The 14,668-nt window shown below is 41.6% G+C and overlaps 1 protein-coding gene across 1 annotated transcript; it reads right to left on the bottom strand.

Moving 5' to 3' along the window:
• Positions 1 to 7,823: 7,823 nt before the first annotated feature.
• On the bottom strand, positions 7,824 to 9,123 carry LOC142767160 (uncharacterized). Its single transcript, XM_075868378.1, has one exon. It carries the CDS (start codon positions 9,121 to 9,123, stop codon positions 8,158 to 8,160), a length of 966 nt encoding a protein of 321 aa, XP_075724493.1. The 3' UTR covers positions 7,824 to 8,157.
• Between the last annotated feature and the right edge of the window lie 5,545 nt (positions 9,124 to 14,668).

The raw sequence follows: 14,668 nt of genomic DNA, 5'->3' as shown, positions 1-14,668 counted from the left end.
CTGCCCCAACATTTTTTTCCGATTTAGATCCGTCGGTGAATATTTGGTTGTTTATGGATTTCTGTGCGTTTTTTGTTTCGAGAATTACTATTTTTTCCGCTGGATGAATTAGTTTAATATCAATTTTATTTGCTATTTCATTCTTGGAAAATGCTTTCCCTTCCCAATTAAATTTGTCTCGACCGTGAAGGATGTTGAACATTTTTATTTCTTTTTCGATAGCTAGTTTCACCGGGGGAATTTTTGCTATTATCGGTAAGAGTTTATTGGGAGTAGTTCTAAATGCTTTAGTTATGTGTATAAGTGGGATTCTTTGAATGGCTTGAAGCTTTCGATGTGTGTGTGTGTGGGATCTGTACCATGCAGCGGCTGCGTATGTAATCATACGCTCTGTGGCTCGTATATATATATCTTTACGCTGTTTCGGTGACATTCCCCAGTCTTTTCCCGTGAACTTACTAAGGTTTATTGTGAGTTTATTTACTTTACCTTTGATATATTCTAAGTGAGGTAAAAATGATAATTTTTTATCGAAAATTATGCCGAGTATTTTAAGTTCTTTTGAATATTCAAGGTTTTAGTTGTTAAATTTATTTATTGGTGGTCGTTTTTGGTATTGATTACCTATAATCATAAATTGTGATTTCGATAAGTTGAATTCCACAACGTTTCTTTTTGACCACTCATTTACAATTTCTAGACAATTTTTTGAAACTTCCTCTATCCCTTTCCGAGTAGGTGCTCTTATTATCAAGGTGATGTCGTCAGCGAAAGCTTGTATTGTGCAATTTGATGGGAATATAGTGTTTAATAAGTCAGCTATTGTTAGATTCCATAATAATGGGCTAAGTGGTGATCCTTGAGGTGACCCTTTCGATAATGGAATAGTAATTTTCAATTGGTCTGAATCGTAGGTTATTGTTCTGTTTGAAAGCAAGTCATTCACAAGGATCGTGAGGTTGTTAGGACATTCTGTTTTGTTAAGATATTCGGTGATATTAGATTGGTTGATTTGGTTAAAAGCATTTTTAACGTCAAGTGAGATTATTATAGAAGTTTCGCGGTTGGCCTGAGCGATTGATTCTTTTATTTTTAATATTGCTTGCGTAGTTGAGGTGTTGTGGGTAAAACCAAATTGGTTAGGTGGGAGATAATTGTTTGTACATAAGTGGTGATATATACAATCGTTTATTAGTTTTTCTAATATTTTTCCGAAAATGGAATTGATAGCTATGGGTCTAAAGTGATTAGGTTTAGGGTTGTTTTTGTCCAGTTCTTTTTTTGGAATAAGAATTATTCTTGAGTTTTTCCACACCACTGGGAAGTGGCCGAATTTAAGGGCTGCATTAAAAATTTTTATGAAGAATTGTTTATGATAAGTGTATAGTATTTGAATAAAAGTAGTTGTTAAGTTATCTGGGCCGGGGGTGACATTTTTCTTAAGGTTGTGTATTACAGAATCCACTTCGAGCTCTGTAAATGGTAGGTCATTGCTAGTTGCGTTAATTGAATCTTCTGTAGTGTGTTCATTAGGATTCGGTGATTGTGTTGTATTTTCACCTGTGGGGAACAAGGTGGTCATGATTAGTTCGATTGTTTCACTGAGTGTTGATGTTCGAGTTCCATCTTCCTTTTGAATAGGCCCTAGGAGGGTTTTTGTTTTGAGTTTGTCTGCTGCTATTTTGTATGGTAAGGAAAAAGGATTGTTTTTCGAGATGCTTCCGCAAAATTCTTTCCAAGAAGAATTCCGTGCTTTTGTTAAATTTTCCTGATATGTTGCCAGATTTTTAAGGTATATGTCTCTGTAGTGTTCTCTTATTTCTCCACGAGCGTTCTGATATCGCCTTCTGTGTGCCCTTACTTTCTTCCGTTCTATTTCCAGCTGTGGAGTCCACCATTTGTTGGAGGTGCTATGGGTGTTGTTTACGTATTTTGAAAATTTGCCTTTCAGCTTATTGATTTTCTGATAGAAGTGCGTTATAACGTGATTTAACCGTGTCACAGAATTGATATCTTCATTTGAAGTTTCGATGAGCCAAGGGTCTGATTTTAATATTTCCAATATCTTGAGCTCTCCATTCTTAGTTAGTTTTTTAATTTTTTCGTATTCTTGTTCGAATAGGTTGTATGATAAATATTTGTGGTCGCTGTTATTTATTTCATCTAGAACTTTCCAATCAGTTAAAAAATTTGAAAGTTGGGAAGTTGTAAGGGTAACATCGATCCAACTTTTGCCATTTGCTGTTTCAAAAGTTGGGGGACTGTCGGGTGAATTCATTAATTTTAGGTCCTTAGTAGTGATAAATTCGAGTAATACTTCTCCTCTGGCATTATTCTGCGGCCCGCCCCATGTTGTGTTGGATGAGTTGAAGTCCCCTGCTATTATTGTTGGATCATCAGTTTCCATTAATGATTCAATAGTGTTAAGAGTTATCTCTATTTATTCTTTTGGTGGTGCATATGTGTTTATTATTGTGAAACTATTATTTTTCCATTTTATCTTTACCATTATAATTGTGTTGGATATGTATGTGGGAAAAACTTGAATGTCTGGATTGTGAATGATAATGGCTGTTTTTGGTGAGGGACTTGCTATTAATTTGTGTTTTATGGAAAATCCTATAACCTTATGTTTGTAATAGTATGGTTCTTGTAATATTGAAATATCATGTTGTATTATGTGCTGTTGTATGTTTAGTGCTTCGTTTGCTTTCATACAGTGTGCCAAGTTAGCCTGAATTATGTGGAGTGAGGTGAGAGAGGGCTTTCTGTTCAACTTGTGAGCCATGTTTCTAATGTAGAGAAAATAGATGTAGGTTAGGTAACGGGAGAAAATATATATATATATATATATATATATATATATATATATATATATATATATAAAATAAAATAAAATAGGTTAGTGCTGGATGGGTTAGTTCAGTCGGGCTAGAATTTTCCTCTTCTCAATTTCCAGGTTGTCCTGGTAGACAGGACACTGCCAAGACATCATAGAGTGGGCTCTATTGCCCGGGTGGCGCTCAATCTCACATAATCTGCAGAAGGGGTCCTCATTGCATTCGTCCTGCCTATGTCCCCTTTGCCCGCAGTTGGAGCAGCGGAGGGGTTCTTGACAGTCAAAACGTGTATGTCCGTTCTGTGCGCATCTGGAGCAACGAGGAAGCAAGATGTGTTCGAATATAGGGCATCTATTCCAGCCGATGTTGATTTGTTTCCGTCCCTTGAGTGCGTTGTATCCTGTCTTGTTAAGGGCAAGAACCAAAGTTACTCCCTGCCTGCCCCTCCATGTTTTTTTTACCAGAATGTCATCGGGGTTGCACAGGAGGTTGTTTTGCTCTATTAAGCGTTCTGGGAGTGCGTCATTTACCAGTTCTTCGTCGACCCCAACTACTTTGACATTAAACCTGTTCTCTTTAGGTTTGTTTACTTTTAGTTGTTGGAATTCTGTCCTTGCTCGAAGGTGGTTCTCTAGTTTGCCAGATGATTCTTTCGATGCTGTTGTTAGAATTATTCCCTGTCTTCCCTCCTTCATTGTAGCGTCTGGGAGGCCCAAATCAGTGGGGTTGATCTTCTTCTTGATCAGTTCTGCCATCTCGCGCTTCCCCATGGTGTCAGAAGTGAGAACCAAAGCGTATGATTTCCTCTCCTCTACCATGACGGGAGGTTGGAGTGCCATTGCCTGTTCCTTTTCTTCTCGCTCCTTATTTTGTGTGGCTCGTTTTTCCAACTCAGAGATCCTCCCTCTTTGGAATTCGATCTCTTGGCCTTGTTCTATTATGATTTTTTTGAGCTTGGAATGTTCGGATAGAACATTGTCGATTTGTGCTGCTACTTCTTCATTTTGGCCGGTGCTTGTCGCTATTTTTATGAGCGCTTTCATGATGGCCTTATCAGCTCTGGCGACTCTGGTAAGCAAGGTGATTTTGTCATGCTGTTTCTCCTCGTGTTGAACAGGAGGTTCTTCATCGGTGGGATTTGGTTTAAGGCGTGAAAAGTGCTCCTGACTCATTAGTTCTTCATTGTCGGAAGTGTCTTCCCAGGAGTCTTTCGGTTCTTGGGGCTCCTGTGATGTTGCTCCTGTTTTTTCTTCTTTGTCGTTGTCCTCTGCGTCGAACCATGGAACGTTGGCCATGGTGGGTGAGATCTTTCGTTTGGTTCCGCTTTGTGAGGTGTCGTCAGAGCGTTCCTGCCTGCTTTCCTTCGTCTTGATCTTCTTGGCCGTTTTCTCTTCTTTCCGCTCTTCGGTCGGTGGCTTGTGCCGAGGAGTTGCCTGCTGAGATGCGCAGCCTGCCTGTGATTCCGACCTTCCCTCAGTCAGTGGCTTGTGACGAGGGTTCGCCTGGTGAATTGAGGAGCTCGCCTGTGCATTTGGCATGATTCTTTTTTTTTGAATGTATCCCACTGTGGGAGTAATTTTGCCAAAGATGGCGTGGACAGACGGGGGGGTCTGGCAACTGTGGAGCCGGTTTGTGAAAGAGTGCGAATTCTCGCGTTTCCTTGGTGTCGTGCGTTCGGGGTTTTTCCCTGTACTATCTTCGTATTTTTATGGTTCGATAGGTACCAAGATTATCGTCTTCCGACGCCTGGAAGCGAAGTTATGCTCTATTCTTCTCGTCAATGCTCTGTCCCACACAAGATGGCGGCCCCCATGGGGGAATGAGGTGCGAGAATTGTGGTTGTTATTCTTTTTCCGGCGCTCCAATTCCTTTTATTTTGGCCCTGAATCTTCAAAACATGTTTCCAAAGATCTCACAAGAACTTGGGCGGGTTTTTCGTTGTTTTTTTTCCTGTAGTTCAATCTCTAAATGTCCAGCGGTCGCCCCTAGCGTGGACGGATGTGGGGGTCTAGCAACTATGGAGCTCCTTTGAGAAGAATTGCAATTTCTCGCGTTCTCCCTGGTATCCTGCGCTCGGGGTTTTTCCCTATGCTATCTCCGTATTTTTACGGTCTCAACGATACCGGAATTGTCGTCTTTCGACGCCTGGAAGCGAAGTTATGCTCAATTCCTCTCATCAAAGCTGTGTCCCTCCCAAGATGGCGGCCTCCATGGGGCTTGTGGTGCCAGAGTTGCGGTTGTTATTCCTTTTCTGGTGCTTCAATTCCTTTTATTTTGGCCTTGAATCTTCAAAACATGTTTCCGAACATCTTACTAGCAAAGGGCGTGTTTTTCGTCGTCTTTTTTCCTTGTGGCTAATCCCTAAGACGTCCAGGGGTCGCCAGCCTTGACCGACACAAAATGGCAGCCCCCATGTCGGCGGGAAAAAGCCGTAAACACGGTCGATTTTCGACAAAAAAACGGCGTTTCCCCGTCGATCTCGAGCTCCCCCGTTTCGCTCAAGGCTCTAGAGCATCCCAGGATGGATCGAGGGCGGTTTTTCAGGTGAGAAACGGCTTTTTCCTTCAGAAATTCTTGATAATTTGAGCTGTAGCAGGTAATGGCTGCTGCTGTGCCTTCGGGTGAGATGAGTCGTTGATTTATCGACTTTGAGCTGGTTTCAGTGCCGGTCTCGTGTCCCCCGAGGTGCTCCGAACCTTCACAATACAGTGCGAGTAAATTTGAAGGGTTACTCACAGGTTTGATGGTGTCCTGGGGGGGCGAAGTCGGAGCTGCCAGGGAAGCTGGACGGGGGTTGGCTCCGCAGGTAGTAGAGTCCAGTGGATAGGGACAGTGGGAATCTCGTTAATCCATTCATGCGCGTCACTAATTAGATGACGAGGCATTTGGCTATTTTTTTTTTAAATCTCGACAACGGGGTTTTCTGGCCGCAGTACGTCCAAGGGCGTGTTCCGTATCCGGAAACATCCTCTCCTACGGAACGCAGAAAAGTCCCCGTGCCAAGAGCTTACTACTGTAATGGCAGTAGGACCGTTATTCTCCTGCATTGCATGCCGATACTCTCCCCCGTCTTCGCCCGCATACAGCAGTGGTCATACGCTGGTGCGTAGCGAAGCAACGCCAGCCTCCCTGAAGACAACGGATAGTAATTATTTTAAAGTCATTGGCTAGAAAGCCAAGATCTTTAAGAGTGTTGACGCTTTCCTTTGCCCAAACTCCCCTATAAGATAGTGTTATCGTGGACACGATAGGAGTTCTATCTTTAGAGACAAGCCAGCAAAACTCGTGGTCCATATATTTACTAGTTTTCACAACATGGGCGTCAGACAGTTTGATCCTTGTTCCAACTACTTGTGCATCTAAAACGAGGACATGGCCATCCCTTCTCAGCACAAGGTCGGGAATTTTAACCCCCGTGCTCGTCTTATAATGGGGTTCTTCTAGAACAGTAAATCCTAGTTCCCTGCTCCTTTTAGCAACGTATTTCACCACCATATCGTGACGTTGGATTCGCGTGTTGTGTGTACGATGACACTTCTGCAGAATGTGCCCAAGAGTCTCCTCTTGGTCGCACCCCGCTCTACACAACTTTGTAACGCTCTGGCCCCGTTTCAGTCTCGTCAAGGTAGGAACGGTGTTAAAACGAACTCTGATTGCATTAATAAATTCCCTACCTGAAAGGAATCGCGTTCCTTCTGCAACCCACGCCGATGCCTCAGGAGCATTATCCACCTCTTTAAGTGCTGCGCCATCTGCGCTGCCAAGGAAGTAGTTAGTCCAAAATTTTTGATTTGCTTTTTTGGAGTTTATCACACTTCCTTTGTACAGCAACATGGCTTCCGACTGCCGCACAAGGTCTTGAATGTACTTCATCTTGTGGGCCTCCTTGCAAGCTCCATACTCGGACAATGCCAGAGCATTAAGACGACGTAGGCGTAGGTAGGGAATAACTGTCCGTAAAGATGGTATTCCTAATCCGCCATGAGGAACTCTCGCATGAAATGCTCCCAGAGGAACATCATGCGGAAGCTTCAACCAGTCCCTTACCGATGATCGGATGATTTTATCTAGCCTCATCAAGTGTTTGCGGGACACCGGACCCAGAATAAGGCGGTGGTATAAACGCGGGAGGAGGTAAAAACGGAGAACAACTAGGCGTTGTTGTGGCTTTAGCGCAGCCTTCCTCACGTTCTCCAGGTACATCTTAAGTTCATTATGTACCGAGAGAGTCATAGTTAATTTGAGCTGTAGCAGGTAATGGCTGCTGCTGTGCCTTCGGGTGAGATGAGTCGTTGATTTATCGACTTTGAGGTGGTTTCAGTGCCGGTCTCGTGTCCCCCGATGTGCTCCGAACCTTAACAATACCGTGCGAGTAAATTTGAAGGGTTACTCACAGGTTTGATGGTGTCCTGAGGGGGCGAAGACGGAGCTGCCAGGGAAGCTGGACGGGGGTTGGCTCCGCAGGTAGTAGACTCAGTAGATAGGGACATGTAATATGGTGGGGAAATTTAAGAAAAACGGAAAAGAAAAAGGCCCCAGCCCGTGCCACTAGGTATAACGGGCTTAATCCAATTAAAAGGAAAATGAATAGGGTTAGCACCAAAAGATTTTGTTTTAAATAAAAGAAAAAGAAATAAAGGGGGGAGAAGAAAAAAATTGAAAGGAGGGAGGGTAAGGAGGGGAGGGAGAGTCTACTACCCGCGGAGCCAAGCCAGGGGAACGGGGGCAAAACCAGCGGCTTTTATTAAAAACTGGATATTGTAAGATGTTGCGTTGACAGTAAAAGGCTTCTTTCCTCTTGATTAACAAATGTCTTCTCTTGACCTTGTCTTGAGGTGAGGTTCCTTGCCGGATTACGTTGATGATTTGTTCATTCGGATGGACTTCCCGAGTTCCGTTGAACTGGGAAAGAAACTAAAAAAAAGGTAAGTACAATGTGTGTTTGGTATGATGCTGATTGCTCCTTCCTTTTCCTCTTATTTCTCTTTTTTTTTCTGCCTTATCCTTTCCTATTTTTCGTTCCTTTCCTTTTCTGTATGCCTTTCTCTTGCTCCCTTTGTCTCTTCCCTTTATCGTAGTCTCTCTTTTCTTCTCTTTCCTATTCTTTTTTTCTTTTTTCCTTTTTTTCCTTCCCTTTTTTATTTTTTCCCTTTTTTTATTACTATTATTATTGCTCTGTATGGATTAGGATGTGCAAGGGTGTACTGTCTTAATTTGATTTTGGCGCCGCCTAGGGGCGGGGGATTTCGCCACCTCGTTTGGCCATGTAGCCCCGTCGGCGACCAACCAAGTTTCAGTTATTATGTTACGTTTTCGTTTATATGTTTTGCCATTTTTCAAGAATCTTAGCTGTCTCACTATTCCTAATAATTTCCGGTTTTGATCTCAAAAGGTCCGAATATGTTTTTTGGATTTCTTTGCGGTAAGGTACTGTTTTTGTGCATGTCGTCATATAATGGTCAAAAGAGTTGGAGTCTGCGCCGCACTTGCATCTGCAGTCTTCGGTTATGTTGAATTTTTTAAAATAAAATGGAAATCTCCCGTGTTCAGTAAGTGCTTGCGATAGGTAGTAATTTGTGGGAAAATGTTCAGGTATTTGATGTATGCTTCTAATCCAGTTGTGAAGTACGCTTTTTTTAGGGTCTGCGGTCCAAATTTCGTTCCATTTATCGTAGGCTTCTTTTCGTAGTTGGGATTTAATGAAAGCTCTAGTTATAGGGATTGACGTCGGTTGTCCAATTTTCGCTGCCCGTTTTGCTAGTTCGTCTGCCAGTTCATTTCCTGCCAGTCCTGAGTGACCCTTAACGTGAGTTATGTGTATCTCGTGTTTTGCGGAGGTGACTTTGAATAATGTTTTTATTTTCTGAATGAACGGGTTAACATTGTTTGGGTTATTTAGGCCTTTTATACATGACTGGCTATCCGAGTTAACTTGAAACCGTTCATTTCCTGGTAATTTATTAATGTACTCTAAGGCTTTGATTATTGCCAGTGCTTCTGCTTCAAAGTTAGAACTGTAGGGCGGAAGTAGGAATAGTTGTTGATTGATTATCTGATTTAGTTGGTTTAGATGGACGAAAGCTGCCCCAACATTTTTTTCCGATTTAGATCCGTCGGTGAATATTTGGTTGTTTATGGATTTCTGTGCGTTTTTTGTTTCGAGAATTACTATTTTTTCCGCTGGATGAATTAGTTTAATATGAATTTTATTTGCTATTTCATTCTTGGAAAATGCTTTCCCTTCCCAATTAAATTTGTCGCGACCGTGAAGGATGTTGAACATTTTTATTTCTTTTTCGATAGTTAGTTTCACCGGGGAAATTTTTGCTATTATCGGTAAGAGTTTATTGGGAGTAGTTCTAAATGCTTTAGTTATGTGTATAAGTGGGATTCTTTGAATGGCTTGAAGCTTTCGATGTGTGTGTGTGTGGGATCTGTACCATGCAGCGGCTGCGTATGTAATCATACGCTCTGTGGCTCGTATATATATATCTTTACGCTGTTTCGGTGTCATTCCCCAGTCTTTTCCCGTGAACTTACTAAGATTTATTGTGAGTTTATTTACTTTACCTTTGATATATTCTAAGTGAGGTAAAAATGATAATTTTTTATCGAAAATTATGCCGAGTATTTTAAGTTCTTTTGAATATTTAATGTTTTGGTTGTTAAATTTAATTATTGGTGGTCGTTTTTGGTATTGATTACCTATAATCATAAATTGTGATTTCGATAAGTTGAATTCCACAACGTTTCTTTTTGACCACTCATTTACAATTTCTAGACAATTTTTTGAAACTTCCTCTATCCCTTTCCGAGTAGGTGCTCTTATTATCAAGGTGATGTCGTCAGCGAAAGCTTGTATTGTGCAATTTGATGGGAATATAGTGTTTAATAAGTCAGCTATTGTTAGATTCCATAATAATGGGCTAAGTGGTGATCCTTGAGGTGACCCTTTCGATAATGGAATAGTAATTTTCAATTGGTCTGAATCGTAGGTTATTGTTCTGTTTGAAAGCAAGTCATTCACAAGGATCGTGAGGTTGTTAGGACATTTTGTTTTGTTAAGATATTCGGTGATATTAGATTGGTTGATTTGGTTAAAACCATTTTTAACGTCAAGTGAGATTATTATAGAAGTTTCGCGGTTGGCCTGAGCGATTGATTCTTTTATTTTTAATAATGCTTGCGTAGTTGAGGTGTTGTGGGTAAAACCAAATTGGTTAGGTGGGAGATAATTGTTTGTACATAAGTGGTGATATATACGATCGTTTATTAGTTTTTCTAATATTTTTCCGAAAATGGAATTGATAGCTATGGGTCTAAAGTGATTAGGTTTAGGGTTGTTTTTGTCCAGTTCTTTTTTTGGAATAAGAATTATTCTTGAGTTTTTCCACACCACTGGGAAGTGGCCGAATTTAAGGGCTGCATTAAAAATTTTTATGAAGAATTGTTTATGATAAGTGTATAGCATTTGAATAAAAGTAGTTGTTAAGTTATCTGGGCCAGGGGTGACATTTTTCTTAAGGTTGTGTATTACAGAATCCACTTCGAGCTCTGTAAATGGTAGGTCATTGCTAGTTGCGTTAATTGAATCTTCTGTAGTGTGTTCATTAGGATTCGGTGATTGTGTTGTATTTTCACCTGTGGGGAACAAGGTGGTCATGATTAGTTCGATTGTTTCACTGAGTGTTGATGTTCGAGTTCCATCTTCCTTTTGAATAGACCCTAGGAGGGTTTTTGTTTTGAGTTTGTCTGCTGCTATTTTGTATGGTAAGGAAAAAGGATTGTTTTTCGAGATGCTTCCGCAAAATTCTTTCCAAGAAGAATTCCGTGCTTTTGTTAAATTTTCCTGATATGTTGCCAGATTTTTAAGGTATATGTCTCTGTAGTGTTCTCCTATTTCTCCACGAGCGTTCTGATATCGCCTTCCGTGTGCCCTTTCTTTCTTCCGTTCTATTTCCAGCTGTGGAGTCCACCATTTGTTGGAGGTGCTATGGGTGTTGTTTACGTATTTTGAAAATTTGCCTTTCAGCTTATTGATTTTCTGATAGAAGTGCGTTATAACGTGATTTAACCGTGTTACAGAATTGATATCTTCATTTGAAGTTTCGATGAGCCAAGGGTCTGATTTTAATATTTCCAATATCTTGAGCTCTCCATTCTTAGTTAGTTTTTTAATTTTTTCGTATTCTTGTTCGAATAGGTTGTATGATAAATATTTGTGGTCGCTGTTATTTATTTCATCTAGAACTTTCCAATCAGTTAAAAAATTTGAAAGTTGGGAAGTTGTAAGGGTAACATCGATCCAACTTTTGCCATTTGCTGTTTCAAAAGTTGGGGGACTGTCGGGTGAATTCATTAATTTTAGACATGAGAGACACCTCTCATGTCTCTTCACAGAGTCAGACTAGAGTCAAGCTCAACAGGGTCTTCTTTCCCCGCTGATTTTGCCAAGCCCGTTCCCTTGGCTGTGGTTTCGCTAGATAGTAGATAGGGACAAAAATTATGTTGAGGCAGTGATAAAAGAAAATAAAATAATGTGCCTCTGCCCGTGCCCGTAGATAGGGACAAAAATTATGTTGAGGCAGTGATAAAAGAACATAAAATAATGTGCCTCTGCCCGTGCCACCGTGGTATAACAGGCTTGACTCAATTAAAAATAAACGAATAGGGCTCCCGCCAAAAGAAAATTTTGTTTTTAAAAGGAAAAAAAAGAAAAAAAATGTAATCTACCATCTAGAGTCACCCCAGCCACGGAAGCGGACCCAGACAGCGGGTGTTTATTTCATGCTTAGCACAATATCGGTACGTGGTTACTTCTTTCTTCACATTTTGACATTTTGATGCCTCGTTTCTTCTCATGGCTCTTGCTCCGCCGTACTCCTGCACGGCCTTTCTCCATCGGCTCTCTGCGTGTCTGCTGTTTGGCCGCAGTCTTCGTACCCGAAATCTCATTCTCGTCACATGCTCTGCCGTATTCTGCGTGTCCTTCACCCAGATTTGTTCTCAGGTTGCTCCCTCAGATCCTGTTGTGTCCTGCGTCCTCAAGAATACTTTTGTTACCACGAGCAGAGGCAGCAGGTGCTGCCTCTGCTTTAACCCCTCCCTCCCCATCGCTGTTTACCACCGGATCTCCCCACCCTTCCCTATGTCCCCCTCGAAGCGGCAGCCCTCACCTATTATTCATCTGCTTGCCCTCCCATCCCCCCCTTTGCTCCTATTGTGGTGTCATTGTCGACCGAATGTGTGTTGTGATGTTATCCTAATTTAGGTGGTGATCTTTAGCTATGTGTGGGTAGGGTGCCTGTTGTGGAAGCTCTAAGGGGCGATAGTTATGATTAGAGGGCTGGTGGAACCTGTTTCGTTGCCTCTTTTGTGTGAGTTTCGTTTGTTTTATTCCTGCCATGTATGTTGGTTTGCTTGCCGGCCAATCGGTTCTGTTACTCGAACTTGGTTGATATTCTATGATCTTGCTTCATTGTTTTTTTTTCTCTCTTGTCTTTTATTTATTGTTTGTTCATGTTCCTGATCTTTTTCTCTTTCCCTTCCTATTCCTCTGTGGTTCCGTTCGCTACCGGCAAACTCCTATAATGTCGAATTTTGTGTGGCATTCTGTTGCGCGGCTGCCCTATCTTTTAATGGTGTCGCCCCTTTATATTCCCCTGGTTTTGTCCCTTCGCCCTACTCCCTGTTGGCCTCACAATTCCTGAAGTGATTCTTTTGTTTGACTTTGGTGCTCACTGGGAGAGAAATGTTTGTGGTTGAATTGGGGTAATTTAAATGTTTGTTATTTCAGTGCCTCCGTGGCCCAAACATGCCAGCCGGGGGTGAGTGCACGAATCTCCTCCTGAGTACTTTTGATTGTGCCGTGTTGTTCCTTTTTTTTCCTGCTGGTGTTCCTTCTTGGAGATTGCGTGGGTCTGGGATCTTAGCTTAAGACATAATGTACTTGATCGACCAGCGACCCTGCTCGTGGAAGCGTGGGTCTGGGATCCTAGGTAGGGTTCGGTGCCCCTTGATCTACCAACAACCCCGCTTATTGATGAAGTTAGGGTCTGTGGTCTATTGGTGAACCCTTTGGTCCAGATGGGACATAATGTCTTTGATCGACCAGCGACCCTGCTCGTGGAAGCGTGGGTCTGGGATCCTAGGTGGGGTTCGGTGCCCGTGATCAACCAACAACCCCGCTTATTGATGAAGTTCGGGTCTGGGATCTATTGGTGAACTCTTTGTTCCAGATCTACCAACAACCCGTTGCGGTGATGAAGGAACGTGGCACTTGATGTTTTCTGTGTCGAGAATTATGCCATGGTGCGTGTCCATGTAATTTCGTGCAGTGATTGCCCCTCCCAACGACGAAATTGGGCCACGGAGGGGATTTACTTACTTAAGTTTGTTGTGAGAACTTCTCCTTAATTTCTATTTTTTTTTTCCTGACTCATACTTGGATTTTTCCAGTCCCAGTGAGCTCCGATGTATTATTATGCTCGTAAGATTTTTTCGTTTATATTCTGAACTATTTCCTCTATCACTGCAATGCTTTCTTCGTCCCCAATAATCTCCAGTTTGGAGTTAGACGGTTTGGTGTATTTTTGTTTCAATGTTTGAATTTCCTTGGCTGTTAATTTGCATGAGTCTAAGTAGTGGTCGAATGATGGTGCTTCAACTCCGCACACACATTGCTCATGGTCTGTTATGGCAAATCGCTTGAAATAAAAAGGGAAACGGCCATGTCCTGTAACTGCCTGAACTAACCAGTAGTTCGGTGGGAAAGATGTTGGGATGAGTTTTGTGTTCTTTATCCATTGGTAAGTGTATGAATCTTTGCCTTGCAGATTCCAGTATTTATTCCATTCAAGCACGCCTTGTTTTCGAAGTTCATTTTTGATGAACGATATTGATATTGGAACTGAGTATTCTTCACCCTCTTTGGTCGCCTCCTTAGCCAATTGGTCGGCAAGCTCGTTACCTGTAGTTCCCATATGTGCCGGCGTATATACAAGTCTTACCTTAATATTTTTTAATTGGTTTAGTTGTATTCGAATTTTATGAACGAATGGGTTCGTGTTATTTGGGTTTTTGAGAGCTTCTAGTGTTGATAAACTGTCTGTTACTATCTGGTATGTATTAGTTTGGCTCATTGTGCCCATTTCTTTTATGGCTTCATAGATAGCTACTGTCTCAGCTTCGAAATTGTTTGAGTGTTCTGGAAGTTTCATTTGTTTGTATTTTATTGCTCTGCCAAACTTGTCTATGATGACGAAGGCTGCGCCAATTTTGTTTCCCATAGCCGATCCGTCGGTATAAAAGCTGTAATCGGTTGCCTCGATTGACTTTGAGTAGTCATATTTTCTCTTTTTTGCTGGGTGTGTTTGGGATGGCCGAATCTTGGTTGCGATATCTTCTTTCCCGAAAGCCTGACCATTAAACACGAATTTTCCGTCTTCATGAATTATGTTAAAAATTGTGTTTTCTCGTTCTATTGTTATGTGTACCGGGGGAATGTTGCAGACAATATTTAGTGCTGCGTTCGATACTGTATGAAAAGATTTAGCAATTTTTGACAAGGGGATTCTCTGAATTGCCTTCAGTCTATTTATCTTCTCTGTGTTATTTTTGTTCCGTGCGGATATTGCCGGGTACCATATTGGAGAGCCATATACTATCATGCGTTCTATTCCCCCTAAGTAGATTTGTCGGAGGTGTTTTGGGGTCATACCCCAATTCGTTCCTGTAAATTGTGCCAGACCAGACGTAATCCTTTGGATTCTTTGCTTCACCATTTTTAAATGTGGTATAAACGAAAGTTTACTGTCGAATATCACCCC

The sequence above is a fragment of the Rhipicephalus microplus genome, chromosome 7 (genome assembly GCF_043290135.1).
Source record: "Rhipicephalus microplus isolate Deutch F79 chromosome 7, USDA_Rmic, whole genome shotgun sequence".
In the NCBI taxonomy this organism is placed as follows: domain Eukaryota; kingdom Metazoa; phylum Arthropoda; class Arachnida; order Ixodida; family Ixodidae; genus Rhipicephalus; species Rhipicephalus microplus.
Note: the sequence above shows the minus strand (reverse complement) of the source record. Positions and strands in the feature narration are given on the sequence as shown.

What these genes read in the sequence shown, in the direction of transcription:
- LOC142767160 (XM_075868378.1), bottom strand. Translation starts at nt 9,123, where the DNA reads ATGTTCAACATCCTTCACGGTCGCGACAAATTTAATTGGGAAGGGAAA.